At 59.7% G+C, this 20,950-nt stretch overlaps 1 protein-coding gene across 1 annotated transcript; it reads right to left on the bottom strand.

Annotated features, from left to right (window-relative positions):
* Nucleotides 1-22: 22 nt before the first annotated feature.
* On the bottom strand, nucleotides 23-19,848 carry APBB1 (amyloid beta precursor protein binding family B member 1). The gene is made up of 15 exons (XM_077341060.1): nucleotides 19,725-19,848; nucleotides 19,102-19,182; nucleotides 16,632-17,261; nucleotides 14,307-14,488; nucleotides 9,823-9,879; nucleotides 9,653-9,735; nucleotides 9,078-9,141; nucleotides 7,393-7,530; nucleotides 7,024-7,151; nucleotides 4,781-4,895; nucleotides 4,146-4,230; nucleotides 3,208-3,291; nucleotides 2,922-3,037; nucleotides 2,054-2,230; nucleotides 23-674 (listed from the first exon to the last, which is right to left on the bottom strand). The coding sequence occupies exons 3-15, from the start codon at nucleotides 17,233-17,235 to the stop codon at nucleotides 507-509; spliced, it is 2,001 nt and encodes a 666-aa protein (XP_077197175.1). The 5' UTR covers nucleotides 17,236-17,261; nucleotides 19,102-19,182; nucleotides 19,725-19,848; the 3' UTR covers nucleotides 23-506.
* Between the last annotated feature and the right edge of the window lie 1,102 nt (nucleotides 19,849-20,950).

The following is a 20,950-nucleotide window of genomic DNA, read 5'->3' as shown; positions in this document are numbered from 1 at the left end:
CAATACCAGAGAGGGGGCGAAGTCAGGGAATGGAATTTATTCATGATTTTGGACAACACCAAGATCTCTTGTTATAGCAGAGATGGCAGCTCCCCCACCCAGTCGGGGCTCCAGTCAGGGCTCGCGTGGGCCCCCAGCCCCCCCACCCCCCCTGGGGCAGGGACTTTGGCCTGTGCACAGAGGAGGGTCCCCTTCTGCTCCCCGGGGCCTCTTGGCTCACATTCACGCAGGTGCCGGCAGCAGGGGGGTGGGTCAGGCCCTGCAGGGTCTGGACGGGGGAGGGGGGCTCAGATGCCCTTGGTGTTGCTGGGGGTGGGGGCAGGGCAGCCGCTCAGAGACAGGAGCATGGCTGCTTCTCTCTTGCGCAGACACATTCACGCCTCATAAATACACATTTGCACCGGGGGGGGGGGGAGCTGCCAGGCCAACCCACCTGTGTGGACCTCATCCAGGGACCCAGTACCGGGGGTGGGGGTGAGGGGGAGACTGGCTCCACTGCGGGGTGCTCATGGTGTCTGGGCCCCCTGGCGCTTGGGCTTCAGGGTCCCCAGCAAGGTCTGGACACCCTTTCGGACTGTGGAGCCCACACGCCGGGCCACGGAGTCAGCAGGGGGCGCCGGGAGGCAGGAGCTGGTGGTCTGGGGTCGCGCATCCAAGCACTTCTGGTACCGGAGCTGCAAAAGGAAGGGGCACATGAGGAGAGCTCTGCTGGGGCAGCCACAGAGGGTCCAGCCTCCTGCCTCACGTTGACCAACCAGCTCCTCTGGAGGTCCAGCAACAGGATACAAGGCCGAGCCCTTCCCCTGATAAGAACCTTAGGAAAGGCCTGCTGGATCTGCCCAGTGGGGTCCACAGCCTCCCATTACATGCAGGGGCCAGCCAGTTCCTCTTGACGGTCAGTTAACAGGTCACAGAGGCCAAGGACTTCCCCTGATATTGGCTCCGGCATTCACGGGATTCCCCTCAGTCACCAGGGCACGTAGCCATTCATGATGCTCTACGAATCTAATTCCCTTTTGCAGCTGTCCCAGGCCTTTGATCCTGGGTGACTTCAGCGTCCACACGGATGCGCCGTCTTCAGGACTTGGCGGGGACCTGGTGTCATCCATGGCGACACTGGGGCTCTTGCAATTTGTGGCCCGGCCATACACCCATCACGCCGGCCACACACTCAAGTTGGTTTTCGGTGCCGGGGTAGAGGTGGATCTGGACGCAGCTTTGGCTGTGCCGTGGTCAGACCACTATGCCCTGCGGGCCCGGCTCAGGATGCCACCCCCTCCCCAGCTGGGCGGCGGGCACATTTCTGCTTGCCCGTGGAGACTCATGGATCCACCTGGTTTCCGGAATGCTCTGCGGGGCCCGATGCCTCCTGGTGACTTGACCCCTGTCCTTCCTGGCTCCTCAGTAGAGGACAGGGAGCCAGCTCAGGGGATGAAATTAATTCAAAAGAAATTCTGTCTAAACCTAAGGAAGAAGTTCCTGTCAGTTAGAGCGGTTTCTCAGTGGAACAGGTTTCCTCGGGAGGTGGTGGGTTCTCCATCTTTGGAGATTTTTAAGCAGAGATTGGATAGTCATCTGAAGAAATGCGGATTTTATGAACTGAGGCAGATGGGGAGTGGGTGGGCAGGAAGGCATGTGCCAGGGCTTGTCTCCCGTGGCCCTTCCTTGAATGCCCAGGGAGTTGCTAATTGCTGCTGTGGGAAAGCAGGTGAATTTCCTCCAGGCCAAGCTGGATTCTGGAGACTTTTGGTGGAAGGATCATTTGGGCATAAAATTGGGGTCAACGTGGGTGGGCAGCTGGTGGCGAGTTCCTGCACTGTGCAGGGGTTGGACTAGATGACCCTGGAGGTCCCTTCCAACTCTTTGATTCTAGGATTCTATTCTACTGAGCTTCCAAGGCTGAGCGGGAATTTGAACCAGGCTCTTCCAGATCCCAGTGCGACCGTCTAAACGCTGTTGCCCAGAGCTCTTCAAGAGAGCAGGGGCAACCCGCCCCCCTTCTCAGTGGAAATTGGCCTCCTCGTGGCCCAGGGGGGGGGGGGGAGAGACTCACCATGCAGGCTGCTTGCACAGCCTCACTCAGGCCCGCTGCGTTGGGCTCGCACCACACCATGTGGCACAGGAAGTTCCCTGGGGCAGCAGCCATGATGAAAGCAAAAGATCGGATGTCCTTCCCGATGCCCATGAAGGAGAGGAATCGCACTCGGCACTCACACAACACAGCCTCTGTCTGCAGGAAAGGGGGGAGGAATCAGGCGGGAGCAAGGTGGGTGGAACCGCCAGTCCCCCAGCCACGGAGTAGGGCCAGGCCCAGGCCTTCCCCGCAGAGGGTCAGTCACCGGCCGCTGCCTCTCCTCCGCCCTTCAGTTCTTCCACGGGCCGTTCTCAGCCCCCTCAGCACACTCACAGGAGCCTTCTGCTTCATTTGGGTTTGGGGGGGTCATATTTCTGAGGGTGCCCACCCCTTGGATACCCACCAAAAGCCTGGGGTACCCCCAGAGGGGGCTGGAGCACCCATCAATGGAATCGGACAGAACGTGGGGGGGGGAGCTGATTCACTGGTGGGGGGGCTTCTACATGGGGAGGGGACGGCTTCCCACCCAGGTCCCTGTCTGAAACTACCCCCCCCTCCCAGCTGCCACAGTCAGTTCCACCTGGCTGTCTTGATGGGGAAGAGACAGACATGGGGAAGGCGTTTCTTTTGGGGGGGGGGTCTGCTTCAGTTTCGCCAAGAGCAGTAGGCTGGGCGGCACCACCTTGAGTCTCAGGAGCAGAGATGCAGATCCTCTCCAACCGTATGAGGGACTGAAGTTACCCCTCCACTGGCCAAGGGGCTCCTGTCCCTCCTAGGCCCTTGAGGGGCCACTGGGACACCCCTCCCAGCACGAGGGCCGACAGGCGGGCGAGGGGAGCATTCTCACCTGCTGGTGCAGAAGGGTGAGGGTGGCGGGCGCCACGTTGACCTGGCTGGGCGTCCACTCTTCCCTGCGGCCTGTGGCCAGAGCCTCCTCAAGGGCGGCGTTGATGATGTCCATTCCTGGGGAGACAATCACAACCAGGGCTGCAGCTGAAGGGGAGGCCATTCCTTCCCAAGGACCCCAGGGCTTCGGACCTCGCTCCCCCTCCCCCCAGGGCTCCTGGCAGCACTCTGCCCCCCTTCTCCCCCGGGCAGCCCCCTTCCCCTTCCCCCTCCCCCGCTCGCCTTACCGACTGGTTTGGCCACAGGAACACTGCCCAAGTAGGAGACCTGGAACTTCTGCACCAGTTCGCTCTTGGGGGCTGGAAACTCCACTGGGGGGAGGAAGAGGGGTGGCCATGAGCCTGAGCCATGAGCCTCACACAGCCCGCCCCCTCCCCCCGGCTAATGCTAGGATCATCCCCATAGCATGGCCTCCCGTGGAAGGTTCACAGGAAGGGGGGGCACCAGTGGTCAAGAGCCTCTCTCTAGGGGTAACAGCCACGTTGCAATGGGACCCCCTGCCCTACCCTGCCCTCTGAGGCACCCGGGCACCACTGGCTGTACACCGTGGGGCTTTCCATTCCCTCCCTTGGCTCCACCCTGCCACCTCCTGGCCTTGAATAGGAATTGCCCTCTGGGAGGACCAGGCCTCCCTTCCACCGCCCCCCCCCCCCCCCGAGATGCCTGCTTGGTACTCAGCACCCAGTGACCCGGGGAGGGAGTGACATTTGAAGAAACGATTACCACCTTCTTATAGTTTGAGCACCTGTTGGAAAAGGGTCTCTGAGACTGCACACGGGATCCTCAAGTGAGGGAGGGCCTGTCTCTGCCCGCTACTTCTCAAAAATTGCTCAGAGGCTTTGGAGATCCTGCCACGTACTAAGTGGTAGAGTTGAACTGGGCAAAGAGACCCTGATCAGCCACAGGGCCACATCCGGGGACAGAGGACAACCTCGTGCAGCCCTGGGGGACCAGCCACCTGCCCTCTGCCTGTGCCTTGCCACCCTGCACTTGCATGTGGCTCATGGCCCATCCGGAGAGGCCCAACGTCAGCCGTGCCCTGCTCTGCAGAGACAGCATTGCCGTTGGGGGTTGGGCCAGGAGGGGCTCCCCCCATCCCAGCTGCACTGCAATTACCCCCCCCCGCCTGCCCTCCCACCCCCTGCAGGGCCCAGCCTCTCCCCACCTTGAAAAGGGATCTCCACCAACTTGGAGTGATCCAGCGTCAGCCTGTTGTCCAGGGCCTGGCCACTGCGGCGCTCGCTCATGATCTTGGGAGAGCAACAGAGAGGGTCACTCTGGACAAACAAACCTGCCCCCCCTTTCACGGCTGCAGCTCAGAGCTCCACCCAACCCACCACAGCTGGAGACCATCCCTAAGACACCTTGATCGGCTCCCAGGCGGCACACAGAAACCCCCCCACCCCCCACCCCCACGCGAGAAGCGGCCCTCCAGGGAAGATGGGGAGGGGCAACAGCAGGCTCATCTCGGCCGGACAATCCCCCAGGGGCTCCAGGGCCCCACCAAAGGGACCAGCCACCCAGATCTCCTGTCAAGGAAGGCCACGCTGCAGCCGTTTGCTGACCCCAGGCCACGGACAAGCTTCCTTCCTTCCAGCCTGCAAGCTCCCAGCCCCACACCCCACGCCCCTCCAACAGCCTCCCGGGCCCTCTTGGGCCAGGCTCCCCCCTGACAGCCCCTCATGCAGACTTTGTGCCTAGACAGCGGTCCCGGAGGGGCTAGCTGGGACCCCAGTTAGGCTCAGACCCCCCCCCCATCATGCCAGGGAGGGGGGGGAAGGAGGAGGGCCCAGACTTCACCTTGGAGCAGATCTCGTGCAGCCCCGTGGCAATGCTCTTTGCGGGGGCATCACACTGGAAGACATGGCACTTGAGCATCTGGGCCAGCTGGTCATATGCCACGTAGGCAAAGTCCCTGAGCAGAGAGAGGGAGGGAGAGAGAGAAAGTGCCACGGGCTGCAGGGCGGCAGGAGCAAGAAGGGACCCTCTCCCTTCCCAGGGTCCAGGGCAGGACAGTGGGGGGGCCGGGCAGCTCAAGGAACCCCAAGCAGGTGAGACCCCTCCCCTCCCCTCCCCTCCCCACCCCACAGCGAAAGCACCCTTTCCCACAGAACCCTTTCCCAACGGGGAAGAGGCTGTGCGGCGGAGAACACCATCAGCCACCATGTCCCAAAATCCACAGGGGAGGAGAAGCCGCTGCGAGCCCCCAAGACATACCTCTCCCTGAGTCCCAAAGCCAAGCCAAGCCAAGCCAAGGTGGGCAAAGAGAGAGAGACACAGCAGGAGGTTAGCGAGAGGCCCCACTGACCAGGGCTCACCATGGCCCTGCCCCCCAGCACCACCCCATGGGGGACCCCTAGGGGAGTTGGGAGGCCCAGGGAAAGGAGGCTGGCCCCAAACACCTCTTGCAAGCCCAGAGGAAGGGCCGGACATCCAGGGCTTGTCCTTTTAGAGAGCAACAAACACATGGCTCACCGGCCAGAGGTCCGTCAGGGCATGCACGGAGCGGAGGAAGGGGGTGGCTGGGGAGAGACTTGTTTACAGGATTCCTGATTCGTGGTGGTTTGAAAAGGGATAGATTCATGGAGGACAACTCTAACAGGGCTGTGACTAGTCCACGGCCACCCAGTTGGCTGCTTGAGGAGGAGCAGGGAATCGAACCCGGCTCACCAGATTAGAAGCCACCCCTCTCAACCACGACACCACACTGGGAGGCAGCATCAGGGCCTCCATGCCTTGTCTATGGGTCCTCTGGGGCAACCGGCCATCCACTGGGTGGAACAAGATGCTGGTTGGCCTGACCCAGCTGGGCTCATCTTATGACCCAGAGAGGGGAGCTCCCAAAGCCAGGCTCCCCAGCAAGGGAGCACTAAGGGGAGATGACCTTAATCTTGTGGGTGGCTGTTATTTGGCACCAGGCAGGTTAAGGGAAATAGCATCTTCCACATCCCATCTACGCTGGGAACGTAAAAGATCTACAGACTCATTCATTCATAGTCTGGAAGAAGGTGTAAGTCAGTGGGAGACCTTCTGCATCTCGAGGCACAAAAACATCTCATAGAATCCTAGAGTGGGAAGGGGCCACACAGGCCATCTAGTCCACCCCCCTCCTCAACGCAGGATCAGCCCAAAGAATCCTAAAGCAGTGGTCCCCAACCTTTTTGAGGCTGGGGACCGGTGGCAGCACATTGTGCATGCGCAGCTGAAATCACGCATGCAATGCGCGTGCGCGGCCCTGCTTCCTTCTCCCCCCCTCCCACAGTAAGAAGCTTGCCGGGTCGCAAGCTTGCAGCCTGGGAAGTTTTTTACTGCGGGGGGGGGGGGGCGGGGAGAGGGAGCCGCAGCCCGGTGGGGACCACTATCCTAAAGCATCCAAGAAAAGTGTGTTTTGTACGGTTTTAGAATGTATGTATTTGATTGACTTTGTAATCCATCCTCTTTTTGAGAAAGGGCGGAATAGAAGTTGAAACATAAGTAAATAAATAAATAGCTAAATCAAAGGACACACAGTAATGGGTTTAAACTACAAGTACAACGATATAGGCTTGACATCAGGAAAAAAAATTTCACAGAGTAGTTCAGCAGTGGAATAGGCTGCCTAAGGAGGTGGTGAGCTCCCCCTCACTGGCAGTCTTCAAGCAAAGGTTGGATACACACTTTTCTTGGATGCTTTAGGATGCTTTGGGCTGATCCTGCATTGAGCAGGGGGTGGGACTAGGTGGCCTGCATGGCCCCTTCCAACTCTATGATTCTATGATTCTGTGATATTGTATCATGGAATGAATATCACAAAATGGAGAGATTAATTTGTTAGAAAAGAAAAACGCCCAAATCTTCCCACATGCCGGAGGGGGGGGGGGTCAGGCCTGCTGGGAGGCCAAGTCCAACCGTGCACCACGACTGGGGGCCTCCATAGCGCCAGTGAGGGCCAGAGATCTCTCCCAGGGCGCTCTTCCCAAGTCTCCCTGACTTAGGGACCCATGCAACTGCAGAAGACCCCCCCGCCGCCACTCCTGTCAGCACGGCCCCCCCCCCCCATGTACCTCCCGCTGTCCCTTCCGACGCCCCAGACACGGATGTCGCCGACTGGCTGGCTGTGCAGGACGGTCTGGTGCTCCAGCTCCAGGAGCTTCAGGGCCTCCTTCTCGAGGACCAGCAGCATGGCCTTGCCCTGGTGGGGGAAAGGAGGAAAGGGGCTGAGAGGAGCCCCCCCACGGGGCCCTGGGCCACGGCTGACCCCGGGCAGAGCTGGCCAGGCCCCCCGAGAAGAAGAGGCGGCAGAACCATTTGCTCGGCCCAGCACAGGGATTGGTGGAGGGAGAAAAGAGGCGTCATCCCAGAACGGGGGGGGGAGGGGAGGGGCTGTACACACACACACACACACACACACACACACCCCTCCCTCCTCTCACCTTCGGCCATGAGCCGCTCAGGTCCGGATTCTGCGCTGAGAGCTGGCGGATGCAGTTGTTGACGGCCACGCTGCTCCTCCCCAACGTCAGCTCCTCCTCAGACATCTCCACCCACCCCAGAGAACGGACCGAGAAACACTGGCAGAAATGGGGGGGGCAGACACACAGGGTGAGAGGCCCCCACCCAAGGACTAGGGCCCAGGCTCTGCTCCCTAGCTAAGCCATCCACCAAGTGGGGAGGGTCAGGAGGAAAAGAGGGGGCCACACAGACCACCCTGCGCCCTTTGGAGGATGTGCTGGGGGAGTGAGGGAGGTGCCCTAGGGAAGACTTCCCTTCCCAGAGAAGAAGTCTGAGGCCACCAGGCCCTGGAAGACCAACTGTGGACACAAACTGGAGAGCCAGTTTGGTGTAGTGGGTTGGAGTGCGGACTTCTAATCTGGCAAGCTGGGTTCAATTCTGCGCTCCCCCACATGCAGCCAGCTGGGTGACCTTGGGCTGGCCACGGCACTGATAAAACTGTTCTGACTGAGCAGGAATATCATGGCTCTCTCAGCCTCACCCACCCCACACGGTGTCTGTTGTGGGGAGAGGAAGGGAAGGCGAAGGTAAGCCACTTTGGGTAGAGAAAAGCGGCAGATAAGAACCAACTCTTCCTCAGTAATCTCAGGGCTCTCTCAGCCTCACCCACCCCACAGGGTGTCTGTTGAGGGGAGAGGAAAAGGAAGGTGACTGGAAGCCGCTTTGAGCCTCCTTCAGGTAGAGAAAAGCGGCATCTAAGAACCAGCTCTTCTTCTTCTACTTCTCCTTCAAAGTGGACTCAGACTTGTTCTCCTGCTCCAGCCCAGCCCAGGGACCCTCCTGAATCAGTCTGCAGTGTGCTGGAGGCAAAACAGGCTGCCTCTATGGGGCGCCCCACCTGAGGACTGGAGGGCCTTGAGGCCGAGGACCTGGTCAGTGAATGCCCCGGGAGTCCCCAGGGGAGGGAGCTGGAAAGGGAAACGTTCCTTTTTGGAGGGGAGGGGGAGGGTGTCTCGCAGCCGGACCGGAGGTAGCTCCAAGAGCTACGAAGGGGCATGTCGCTCGCAGCTGTGACCCCAAGGGATGCATGACTCCAGCTGGCCGTGTTCAGCCTCCCTCTGTGGCCCAGCCAGATGGTCAAGGACCAAACAGCATCTTCTTCCCTGTTCTCTCCTTGACTGAGCTCCGCTTTGTCCCCACCTGCAAATCTGTGCTGCTTGCAGTTAATGGTGCCGCTTGACTGGGGCACCTGGCACCCATCCTCACCCACCATGCAGCCGTCATAACTCCCGTAGGCCTCCTGCCCCTGGGCAGCGCCAGAGACGGGCGAGAAGGGGCTTGCTGCCCTCTTCTCCTGGTGGGGCTGCAAGCTGGCGGAGGAGGCCCGAGGAGAAGGTGCCCCACGGCAGGGCTAAGAGGGGCGGGGAGCAGAATCGGAGGGGCAGCAAGGCCCGCGTCGCTGGGGGGGCCCTTCCGTGTGCCAGGGCCTGCCGGGCCTTTCTCTCCCGCCCGCCTGGGAGCAGAAGTGCTTCTTCCCTGGGGCCCTTCTGGGCATCTGGCTGCTCAGCTCACTTGGAAAGCCGTCTGGTCTGCATGCACCCCCAGGGAACCTGCATGCCTTTGCTCCCCAGCCCCGTCACAATGCCGACCGCACCATCAGCCCTACCTTGGAGCCTGGGTGGAGGCCGAGGGCAGAGGCCGCTGCGTCACCATCCTCTCCCAGGGGGGAGCTGGGGGGCACAAAGGGCAGAGAGAGGTTCCCTGGCACCAGGACTGCCCCAGACCATGCACAGAGAGCACCCCACCCCCACACATCCACGCACACATCCAGCCCCAGCCCCCCCCCTCCCAGCTGCATGTGCCAAAGACACATCTTGTAGGGAACCCCCAGACAGCTTGCACAGTGCCCTTGTCTGGACCTTGTCTCCTCACAAGGCCCTCCTAGGAGACACCGCTGCCTTGTCCACCCCTCCCTCCCCAGAAGAACCCCCCCCCCCCAATTTGGGTCTCCAGAGAGCCCCTGAGCCATGAACACCCCAAATGTAGCTGCAAGATAAGGCTCCACAAAAGCAGGGAACAGACCTGTGGGGAATGGCCTCCTTGAGTCACATCCATAGTGTGCGGCCACCCCTCCTCATGCCACCCCCCCCCAGGCAGCCAGTTGCATTGGAGTCGATGGCCGTGCCCTCCAGTCCCACAGAGGCCACCCTGGGTCCCCTCGGACGCTGCCCCACCACTTGCCTGGTGCTGGGAGATCCCCAGCACAGGGAGGGCTGGTTCGGGTCCCTCTGGGACTCTGGGGTCGCCTCTTCTGACGGGGCCTCCTGGGACCAAGAGAAAATGGGAGGGGGTGAGCAGAGAGGGCAGCAGGCTCACCCCGACACCCCCCCCCCCGCAGGCCAGCCACTCACCTTCCAGTCATGGGGGTCCTCCGAGTGTTCAACCTGTCCAAAATCCATCCAGGTAAGCTGCAAAGTGCACAGGGAAAGGGAATTTGGGGTAAGGGAAACTGCAGCCAGAGGCAGCCCCCCCCCCCCGCCACCCCCTCCGGGTCCTCAACTTTGTGCACGGGAGGCTGGAAAGGCATTGGTGAGGGCAGCCCCCCCTTCCTCCCTGGGTGAACATGGGAAGACGTGGTTCTTCCTTTCTTCCTTGAGACATGAGGGACCCGGGGCCTCATGTTTCCCCCAGCTGGAAGGTGCCAAAGCATGAAAATAAAGGCCAGAAGCTGTGAGCAAGTCCCCAGTTTGACCATGAACAGGCCAGAGAAACCTCACAGCCCCCTCCCCCCCCCGCCCACGGGTGCACCCACATTGTGCCTTGCTGGACACACAGGAAGCTGCCTTCTCCTGAGTCAGACCTTCACCCATCTGGTCAGTCTCTTCTACTCAGACGGGCAGCTGCAGCAACCTGGCCAGGTCTCAGGCCGAGGCTACCACAGCCCCATACTAGGGCTCCAGAGCCTCCCCTGGAGTGCCTGGGATCTGGGGCCCCTGGGCTCCACGCGGGGGGGTTCATTTTATAATAGATTTGATACTGACAGTGGCTACAGCTTTTAGAGAAAATAAAAGTTTAAATCTGAATCATTTTAAGTGGAAAAATGTGAAAATTACGGCTAAGTGGGAGAATATAAGGATAATAAGGCTGTATACTGTCGCCTTGCCTATTTAACTTGTATGCGAAGCACGAGAAAGGCAGGATTAGAGGAGTCACAAATTGGGATCAAGATTGCAGGGAGAAATATCAACAACCTCAGATATGCAGATGATACCACTCTAATGGCAGAAAGTGAAGAGGAACTAAAGAGCCTGTTGATGCGGGTGAAGGAGGAGAGTGCAAAAGTTGGCTTGAAACTCAACATCAAGAAAACAAAGATCATGGCATCCGGCCCTCTCAATTCCTGGCAAATAGATGGGGAAGAAATGGAGATAGTGACAGATTTTATTATCCTGGGCTCCAAGATCACTGCAGATGGGGACTGCAGCAAAGAAATTAGAAGACGCTTGCTCCTGGGGAGGAAAGCTATGGCAAATCTAGACAGCATCCTAAAAAGCAGAGACATCACCCTGCCAACAAAAGTGCATTTAGTCAAGGCTATGGTCTTCCCAGTTGCAATGTATGGCTGCGAAAGTTGGACCATAAGGAAGGCCGAGTGTCAAAGAATTGAGGCTTTTGAACTCTGGTGCTGGAGAAGACTCTTGCGAGTCCCTTGGACTGCAAGGCAAACAAACCGGTCAGTCCTAGAGGAGATCAGCCCTGACTGCTCCTTAGAAGGCCAGATCCTGAAGGTGAAACTCAAATACTTTGGCCACCTCATGAGAAGGAAGGACTCCCTGGAGAATAGCCTAATGCTGGGAGCGATGGAGGGCAAAAGAAGAAGGGGACGACAGAGAATGAGGTGGCTGGATGGAGTCACTGAAGCAGTAGGTGCAAACTTAAATGGACTCCGGGGAATGGTAGAGGACAGGAAGGCCTGGAGGATCATTGTCCGTGGGGTCACGATGGGTCGGACACGGCTTCGCACCTAATAACAACAACAACAACATGAGGATAAGGGGAGTCATTTCCTTGTTATTCTTTTTTGGATAAAAGTGATACAATAAGGGGATAGCAACTATTATTTTTGTATGTTTTATAAACCCATACAGAATAGACATATAAAGATTATTTGCAAAAATGATAAAAAGCAGAAAATAAATTCCTTGCAATATATAAATGCAATAATGATAAGGTTGATGGTTTTCTAGTGGGAATGGAATTGTGATAATATTTTATGGAACGTTCTGGACAAACATGATTATAAGATAAGAAAGTTTAGGCATGTGAAATTTGATGTAGGGCAAAATTTTGTAAGTTGAACCCTCATGTTGTTGTTGTTGTTAGTTGCAAAGTCATGTCCGACCTATCGCAACCCCATGGACAATGATCCTCCAGGCCTTCCTGTCCTGTACCATTCCCTGGAGTCCATTTCAGTTTGCACCGACTGCTTCAGTGACTCCATCCAGCCACCTCATTCTCTGTCGTCCCCTTCTTCTTTTGCCCTCGATCGCTCCCAGCATTAGGCTCTTCTCCAGGGAGTCCTTCCTTCTCATGAGGTGGCCAAAGTATTTGAGTTTCATCTTCAGGATCTGGCCTTCTAAGGAGCAGTCAGGGCTGATCTCCTCTAGGACTGACCGGTTTGTTCGCCTTGCAGTCCAAGGGACTCGCAAGAGTCTTCTCCAGCACCGGAGTTCAAAAGCCTCAATTCTTTGACGCTCGGCCTTCCTTATGGTCCAACTTTCGCAGCCATACATTGCAACTGGGAAGACCATAGCCTTGACTAAACGCACTTTTGTTGGCAGGGTGATGTCTCTGCTTTTTAGGATGCTGTCTAGATTTGCCATAGCTTTCCTCCCCAGGAGCAAGCGTCTTTTAATTTCTTTGCTGCAGTCCCCATCTGCAGTGATCTTGGAGCCCAGGAAAATAAAATCTGTCACTATCTCCATTTCTTCCCCATCTATTTGCCAGGAGAGGGCCGGATGCCATGATCTTTGTTTTCTTGATGTTGAGTTTCAAGCCAACTTTTGCACTCTCCTCCTTCACCCGCATCAACAGGCTCTTTAGTTCCTCTTCACTTTCTGTCATTAGAGTGGTATCATCTGCATATCTGAGGTTGTTGATATTTCTCCCTGCACTTGATCCCAATTTGTGAACCCTCATAAGTAGTACCCAAAAAGTTCCTTTTTAGACAAGTTATTCCTGGTTTGGGACAGACCAACTACTATCTATGGAAGTTCACAGACATTGCAGGGAGTTTGACTATCATGTTTTCAGCCTCTGATTGGTAACCGTGGCCTCTGACATCAGAGGCAGAGCTTGGCGTGGCACTGGCTGGTCCTTCTGTGGATAATGAAAGCCACAGAACAGGGCTCCCCCACAGACCAAGGGGAGACTCCCTGGGCAGACAAAATGAAAGGAGGAGGAGGAGGAGGAGGAGGAGGGTTGGTTCTTCTGAGAGAGCCCTGAGATTACAGAAGAGGGCGAGAAGGAGGAGGTTCTTCTATGCCGCTTTTCTCTACCCAAAGGAGTCTCAAAGCAGCTTACATTCGCCTTCCCTTTCCTCTCCCCACAACAGACACCCTGTGAGGGTGGGGAGGCTGAGAGAGTCCTGAGATTACTGAAGAAGAGTTGGTTCTTATATGCTGCTTTCCTCTACCCAAAGGAGTCTCAAAGCAGCTTACATTCGCCTTCCCTTTCCTCTCCCCACAACAGACACCCTGTGAGGGTGGGGAGGCTGAGAGAGTCCTGAGATTACTGAAGAAGAGTTGGTTCTTATATGCTGCTTTCCTCTACCCGAAGGAGTCTCAGAGCGGCTTACAGTCGCCTTCCCTTTCCTCTCCCCACAACAGACACCCTGTGAGGGAGGTGAGGCTGAGAGAGCCCTGATATTCGGAACAGTTTATCAGTGCTGTGGCGAGCCCAAGGTCACCCAGCTGGCTGCATGTGGAGGAGGAGCGGGGAATCAAACCCAGCTCACCAGATTAGACGTCCGCACTCCTAACCACTATGCCAAGCTGGTGAACGATTTGTCTGAAAAGACAAGGGCTTAAGGTGGCCTGGCAGAGGCCAGAGAGGGCAGGCGAAGGGCTGGAGCTGAGGAAATGGGAAGGTGAGAGTCGAGACCGGTCGGGGAGGGGTGTTGGATGGCTGGCCTGGGTTTCTAAGGAAGGCCTTCCTTTCAGCTGCTTGTGGCCCAAGTCTGGCTCGGGAAGTCAGCCATTTTGTGCAGGCCTTGGAAGAAGCAACCGAGGCCTTTCCTGTGGGGCAGGAAGAAGTCCCGGTGCCCCTCCACACTGCTGCCCCCTGCTCCAGAGCTCAGTGGTGTGCCAAGGGCCGGCCCTTCTCCCCCAGAGGCCACAGGGAGCTCCCACAGGACCCGTGCTGGATGGACCCCTGGGATAATGGAAATGCCAATCACCACTTTGGGTGAATTTCTTCCAGGCCAGGCTAGACAGGGATTCTCGGGTATTTGGGGGGGGGGGGCATCATCTGGACATGGATTTGCGGCCAGTGTGATGGGCAGGTCATTGTGAATTTCCTGCACACTGCAGAGGGGTGGACTAGGTGACCCTGAAGATCTCTTATGAGTCTATGATTCTTGACTAGGTAGCTTTGGGTACCTTGCTGTGCCAAGCATGGGAGGGCCCACGATTTTGGGGAGCCAGCAGGCAGGTGGGGAGGCAGCCAGGCAGGCCCAGGAGGCAGCTGAAGCCAAGCACTGCACTGGCTCTTCTGGCACCAGAGATGCAGCATAGCTGAGAGTCTCCCCTTAAAAGACCCCCCCCCCGTTTCAAAACAACTGAACCGCCAGGAGGTCCAATTCTACAGGCCCCCAAGGAAGGTGCCCCCTGCTTACCTGCGTTTCCCTGGAGGGGGTGTTCCCTGAAGAGCCGCTGCTCCCGCTGCCCACGGGGGGCTCCCACTGGGTCATGCCCGTCGGGATGTGCCAGTAGTAGGTGCCAGACGTGTCCTGGACTCGCATCCATCCTGCCGGGAGGCCTGAGTCCGTATCCAGCGAATTGCACAGCCAGAAGGAGTCTGCAGGGGGGGGGCATCCAAGGTTGGTGGGGGGGCTATAAAATGGGGCTTCCCGGCCCCTGCCCACTCCCACTTTCCCTGCTCCAAACAGTTCTCCCAAGGTGGGTCTTGTGCAGCTCTTAGGTGAGCCCCCCCCCCGCACACTGCTCCAGCCAGGGTCCCAAGGCGCTGGCTCCTGCAGACTCCCCCCCCCCCACACACACACACAGTTGCTAAGTCTTTCAGATTTATAAGAAGAGCTCTCCAGGAGGGTAAGAACAGGTTGCAAATACTTCCAGTGGCTGAAAATTTATGGGAGGCAGGTCCCATAGCAGTTGAGAGAGGAACGTGGGGGGGGGGGGGGGGGACGGACACAGGGCACCTTCTGGTTTTCAAACTGGGAGGAGCAGATAGCGTAGCGCCCTCCTGCCCCCCCCCTTCAGATTTCCCTCCACAGCTGTGGCAAGGGACCAGGTGCTCAGCACCAGCTCTGAGCACAGGGAATTGCAACTATGCAACCTCCACCATCCTAGTGATGGGCGGGCGCGGGGGGGGGGGGGGAGCGGGAGCCTAGAACAGCAAACAAGAGTGCTGTGGGGCTGGTGTCTCCCCCCCCACACACACACACACACACACCAACCACGCTTTGTGGCAGCCCCGCTAGAATCTAACCCAAATGTCCACATCAGCAGTGCAGTCTGCCCCCACCCCTCCAACAGGCCCAGGGCGAAGAGTCTGTGGGGGAGACACCCTTCTGGGCAGAGGGAACCCAGACACCCCACCCCCACCTGCACCCATTTCCCACACGCCAGCCTTGTCTAGCACCCTCCTGCATGCCTGCACAGGTGCCCTCCTCGCAGCTGCCCCCAGCACTCACCTGGGCCCACCTCTAGCAGGAGAACAGCCAGGAAGACGTCCTTGCTGCACATGGCACCGCCCAGAGGCCCCGGCCCCGCCTCCCTCCCCAGGCAGAAGCGCCAGCCCTAAGCTCCGGGCCCTAATTTATTCCCACCAGAGCCCTGCAGAGGAGGCCGGGCAGAGATTTCGGCAGGTGCGTGCAGCACAGAGCCCAGGTCTCCTGCCAAGGGGCTGCTTTTGCTGAGACTTCCCCAGCCAGAGCCTCATGCAGCTGGGCTCGCTTGCAGGAGCTACCTGCTGTGCAAAAGGCCGGCCGTTCTGCTCCCTCCTGCTGCTGCTGCCACCGCTCTCCCAAGCCCTGCGGAGGTGGGATTAGGAGTGGGGCCAGGGGTCCTATCAGCTTGCCCACCACCACCGGGAGCCATTTTTATTGTTTCTCCAAACCAAAAAAGGCCATGGAGAGGGGGAGTCTTTTCCTCCCAGGAAGGCTGATGCCCCTTCACTGGGCACAGCAGCCCCCCATCCCAATCATGGCCGTTTGGGGAAATTTGCTCCACACACACACACACACACACACACACACACACACACACACACACACAGCTGAGGGGACTGGGGTTGGGCTGAGGGAGGCCTGCCTAGTCTGGCCCGGAGGCTGGGCCCTTTGCAGGAGCAACCCTGTGTTTCCTGCACATTAACCCCAGTGGGGGGGGGGGGCTGGACCCCCCCCACAGAAGCAGCATGAGAGCTGGCAAATGAGGGGGGAGCTGGGGGGGGGACTGGCAAATGAGGGGGTCAAAAGAGGCTAGGGAAGGCCTGGGGGTCAGAACAGCAGGATCCATAATGTTACACGCAGGGGGAAGCCAGGGGAGCCCCTCATGCTCCCAGCCTGGAGAATGGGCTGGTGGGAGGGGCGCTGGCAGGCCCTGCAAGGCCCCAAGAAGCAAGAGGACAAGCAAGGCCTCAACCAGGGGGTCTGCAACCCCTGCCATGCCCTGCATGGGCACCTGGTCCCGTGGGGACCCCAAAGGGCTTCCCAGTAGCTCAGGAGAGCCAGCACTGCCCCACACCTGGAGGGGCTCAATGGACCTACCTCTGGGCCCCTTCCACCTGCGCCCCCTCCCTCCCAGCAAGGCTCATAGAATGATAGAACCCTAGGATCCTAGAGTGGGAAGGGGCCATGCAGGCCATCTAGTCCAACCCCCTGCTCAACACAGGATCAGCCCAGAGCATCCTAAAGCATCCAACTGGCTCCCAGTTGGCCAGCCAGGGTGTCCCAGCGCCTGCCTTGCGCAGTGGTGCTTACCGGCTTCCTCCGGGGAGCTGCCCGTGGGGCTGCCCTGGCTGAGGGTGGCCCAGCTGGAGTCCTCGTCGCTGGCTGTGGTGCTGCGCATGCCAAAGAAGAGGCTGGCGCTGCGGGCTGGTTCCCCACGGGGCACCCCCCGGTCAGAGCTCTGCTCGGACTCTGTGGCCGGCTCGCTCTGGACCGGAGTGGAGTCCTCCTCCTCCTCCACCTCCTCATCGTCTTCCTCCTCCTCCTCCTCCTCGTCTTCCTCCCCCTCCTCCTCCTCCTCCTCGTCTGCTGCATTCTTGTCTTCCTCCCCGCCCGGCAGTGCGGTGAGGAGGGTGCTCAGCTCCTTGCTGGGGAGGCCGAGTTCATTGCGGTTCTGGTCGCGGCCCCTCTCGGCCGCCTGGCGCAGCTGGTTCTGCCCGTCCTTCACCCACTTGATGTTGGCGGGCTCCTCGGCAGAGGGCGGCAGGCCCAGGACACCGCGCAGCTCTGAGCAGGCATAGCCGCAGTGCCCCTTGTGGGGCAGGCCCTCTCCCACGGGCGCTGCCAGGGCCAGGCTCATGCCCACGGGGCTGTTGTCGTTGGCCAAGTCGATCCGCTTGCTCAGATAGCCGGACATGGGGGCAACACGGCGAGAACCAGGCCCTGCGAGGGAGGCAAAGGACGGCCCTGGTCAGGAGGCCCTGTCTCACTTGGGCGGGCACACACACACACACACACACACACACAGCCGGGTTGAACCTCCCCCCCCCCCCCGTGCCAACTTTGCAGGTGTGGCTGAAGTAAGAAGTCCCAGAATGTGGGCACAAACAAACTGCCACGCATGCAGGTTGTAAAGGTATTTCCAGGCCGCAAGGAAGAGCTGTGGGGCAGTCCTCACGCCTTGGGAGATGGAGGGGAGCACTCTCGGCTCACACTGCCCCCTCCCCCCAGGCATGCCAGCCCAGCCCCCGCTGACATGGCAATACATGGCTGGTGGGTGTCTCCTCCCAGGTCAGGGGAGAGCCCCCAGCTGCAGGCCCCGGTATGGGGGTCCCACAGCACACCCTGCTCTCCCCGGGGAGCTTTAACATCCAGATGCACCCCTTGCAGACTGGGAGCTTCAGGCGGGGCTGCTGCCAGCATGTGGATGACACCCAGCCACCCCTGTTGACAGATGGCCTCCCAGCCACAGCCCTCTGGCCGGACACCTGGAGGCCACGGTGGACCGGCTCAAGCTCTCTGGCTGGGTCAACACGGGGCCACGGGGGAGCTCCTGGCTGGCTCTCCACAAGGTCCACCTGACCCCCTCACCCACTGCGAAGAGTCGGGGGGATGCGTTTGGGGTGCCTCCCTTGCCGTGGGGGCCCAGGTCACAGATGCTGCCCGCCAAGCATGGCCACTTGCCCCCTGCCCATCCGCATCCCACCCACCCACCCACCCATCCGTCCGTCCGTCCGTCCAATTATTTATTTTATAGGCCACCCTCCCCCGAGGCTCAGGGAGCTCCACATGAAACACGGGGGGGACCAGGAGCAGCACCGTAAAACTCAACCACCCTGCCAGATGAATAACAACAGGGATAGTAACAGCCATAAGCAGAGAGAACAGTAACGAATAACCTCACCGTTTTAACTGTCCCCTGGTTGGTCGTTCAGGGGGGGAGGGGGGAGGCTTGGGGGCCCAGCAGAGGTTGCTCCTTTGGGTTAACGAGATGCCTGGCGGAAGAGTTCTCTCCTGCAGGCCCTGAGAGAGTTCAGGAAGGGCCCTGATCTCCTCCTCCTGGAGAGCTCGTTCCACCGGGTGGGGGCCAGGAGAGAGAAGGCTCTGGCCCTAGTTGAGGTCAAGCGGGCTTACTTGGGGTCAGGGATCACCAGCCAGTTGGGTGTGGTGGAGGGTAAAGCCCTTTTGGGGGCGTAGGCAGAGAGGTGATTCCTCAGGTACACTTAAAGGTAGAATCTTAAGCCTGATCTGGAATTGGACTGGGAACCAGTGGAGTTGTTGGAGATCGGGTTGAACGTGGGCCCTCCATGGTGTTCCTGTGAGGACCCTGGCCGCTTTGTTCTGGACCCGTTGCAGTGTCCAGACCAGAGTAGAGGGCAGGCCGGCGTAGAGAGAGAGCTGCAGAAGTCCAGTCTAGAGGTGACCGTCGCGGGGATCACTGTGGCCAGGTAGGGTTTGGCTTGAATGCCAGCCGCGCTACTCTAGTGACCTGCACCTCCTCGGAGAGGGAAGATCACCCCCAGGTCCCTGGCAGAGTGAGCCAGCCACTGGGAACTGCCCACCATCCTCGCTTGGTCCCTTCCTGCCCAGCCACAGGACCCCGTCTTTGAAAGGCTACTGTCATTCGCTCTGCAGGGTGCAGCCCTTGAGAGTGCTCTGGAAGCTCCAGCTGGACCAGAAGGGGGCTGCTTGGGGCCTCCCATATTCCACCGGCCCTGAGCCCTGGGGAGGGCGGGCATATGTTCAGCGACCCCCCTCCCCCTCGGGCCTCTGTGGAGCTTACCTGTTGGGGGCTGGAGGCGGCGGCCAGGGAGCTACATGCCCATTCCCTGGGGCAGGAGTGCTGGGAGGTGGGGAGGCTGGCCTGGAGGGAGACAAGCGGTCAGCACAAGCAGTGCCCCCCCCCCGCTTTGCCCGCTGGCCCCGGGGACCGCCAAGGTCGGCGCCTGGCCTCTGGGGGGTTCCGTCGCGTCCCGTCCCGTCCGGGCCGGCGCTGGGCGAGCCTCGCCTCGGGGCAGGAGATGCGGCGAGAGCGGAGCGGAGGCACGGCCAGTGCGTCACGGGCACGGGGCAATCCCACCGCCAAGGGACGACGGGACGGACCCGGGGGGGGGGGCGGGGCGCCGCGTCCTCGGCCTGCAGGATGGCAGACCCCCCCCTCCCTCCCTCCCTCCGGGCCGCTGGGGGGGGCTCTGCCGGGGCCCTCTGGGCGCACAGGCCGGGGGGGGAGGGTTTCGACCCCCCTCCCGCATCTCTCGGGGGCGGCCTGGGGAGCGGACAGCGGGGCGCGGGGGGGGGGGCACTGGGCCCGCTCTCTCTCGCCCTTGCGCAGCGGGGGGCTTCCCCCCTCCCCCCGGCAGCCCCCCTCCCTCCCTCCCTTCCTTCCCCCCCATTGCATCGCGGTACCTGCGGCGGTGGCGGCGCTTTTTGCGCGGCGGAGGGGGGCGTCGCTTCCGCTTCCGAGACCGACCGAGCCCCGCCCGGCAGCCGGGGGGAGGGGGAGGGGGTGGAGCTCAGCGCCGCCCCCGCCCGCCCCCCCGCGGCTGCTGCGTCCCTCCCTCTCGGCCCAGAAGCGCCCGGCAGAGAGGCTGACCCCTGCTGGGTCCTTGGCCGCGCGGGCCGGGGGGAGGGGGGCGAGGGGGGCTGCAGGGGTCCCAGGGCGACAGCTCTGTGGGCGGTGGGGAGCCGGACTTGGGTCCCCGGGGGTCCGGCCCACCCCGCAGGCGGCCTCCAGGCCGGTCCAGGGCGGCGCCCTTCCCCGTGGCTTTCGTCGGCCTCCGGCTGAGTCCTGCTCCATCCCCGCAGCTCCTGGCACGGGGCTTTCTGTAGGATTTGTGCTCGGCCATAGAATCCTTCCCTTGTGAAGTGTTTTCAGATCCGGCAATTAAAAAGGCGAATGCCATTTGGGGATTTTGGGGCAGATTCAGAGGTGGTCCCTTAGATACACTGGACCTGGACCACAGGTGGCCTTAAAGGTTAATACCAACTAAAAGCAGCGGCTGGACAGATCCTTCTCCTGGATGCTTGAGGCTGATCCTGCACTGAGCAGGGGGTGGGACTAGATGGCCTGGATGGCCCCTTCCCACTCTAGGATTCTAGGAGTCCAGTTCAGCAGTGGGATGGGCTGCCTCAGGAGGTGGGGAGCTCCCCCTCACTGGCCGTCTTCAAGCAGCAGCTGGACAGATCCTTCTCCTGGATGCTGGAGGCTGATCCTGCACTGAGCAGGAGGTGGGACTAGATGGCTTCTATGGGCCATTCCTAGAATCATCGAATCATCGTATAATAGAGTTGGAAGGGACATCATGTGTCATCTAGTCCAACCCCCTGCACTATGCAGGACACTCACATCCCTATCACTCATCTACTGTAACCTGCTACTCCCTTGAGCCTTCACAGGCTCTTTGTCAGATGGCTATTCAGCCTCTGTTTAAAAATGTCCAAAGATGGAGAGCCCACAACCTCCCGAGGAAGCCTGTTCCACTGAGAAACCGCTCTGTCAGGAACTTCTTCCAGATATTTTGTTGGAATTTCTTTTGAATTAATTTTATACCATTCATTCTGGTCCGTCCCTCTGGGGCAAGAGAGAACAACTCTGCTCCATCCTCTACATGGCAGCCTTTTAAATACTTGGA

This window comes from Paroedura picta, chromosome 6, assembly GCF_049243985.1.
Source record: "Paroedura picta isolate Pp20150507F chromosome 6, Ppicta_v3.0, whole genome shotgun sequence".
Lineage (NCBI taxonomy): Eukaryota > Metazoa > Chordata > Lepidosauria > Squamata > Gekkonidae > Paroedura > Paroedura picta.
The sequence above is the reverse complement of the archived record's forward strand: the minus strand, read 5'-3'. Positions and strand labels throughout refer to the sequence as shown.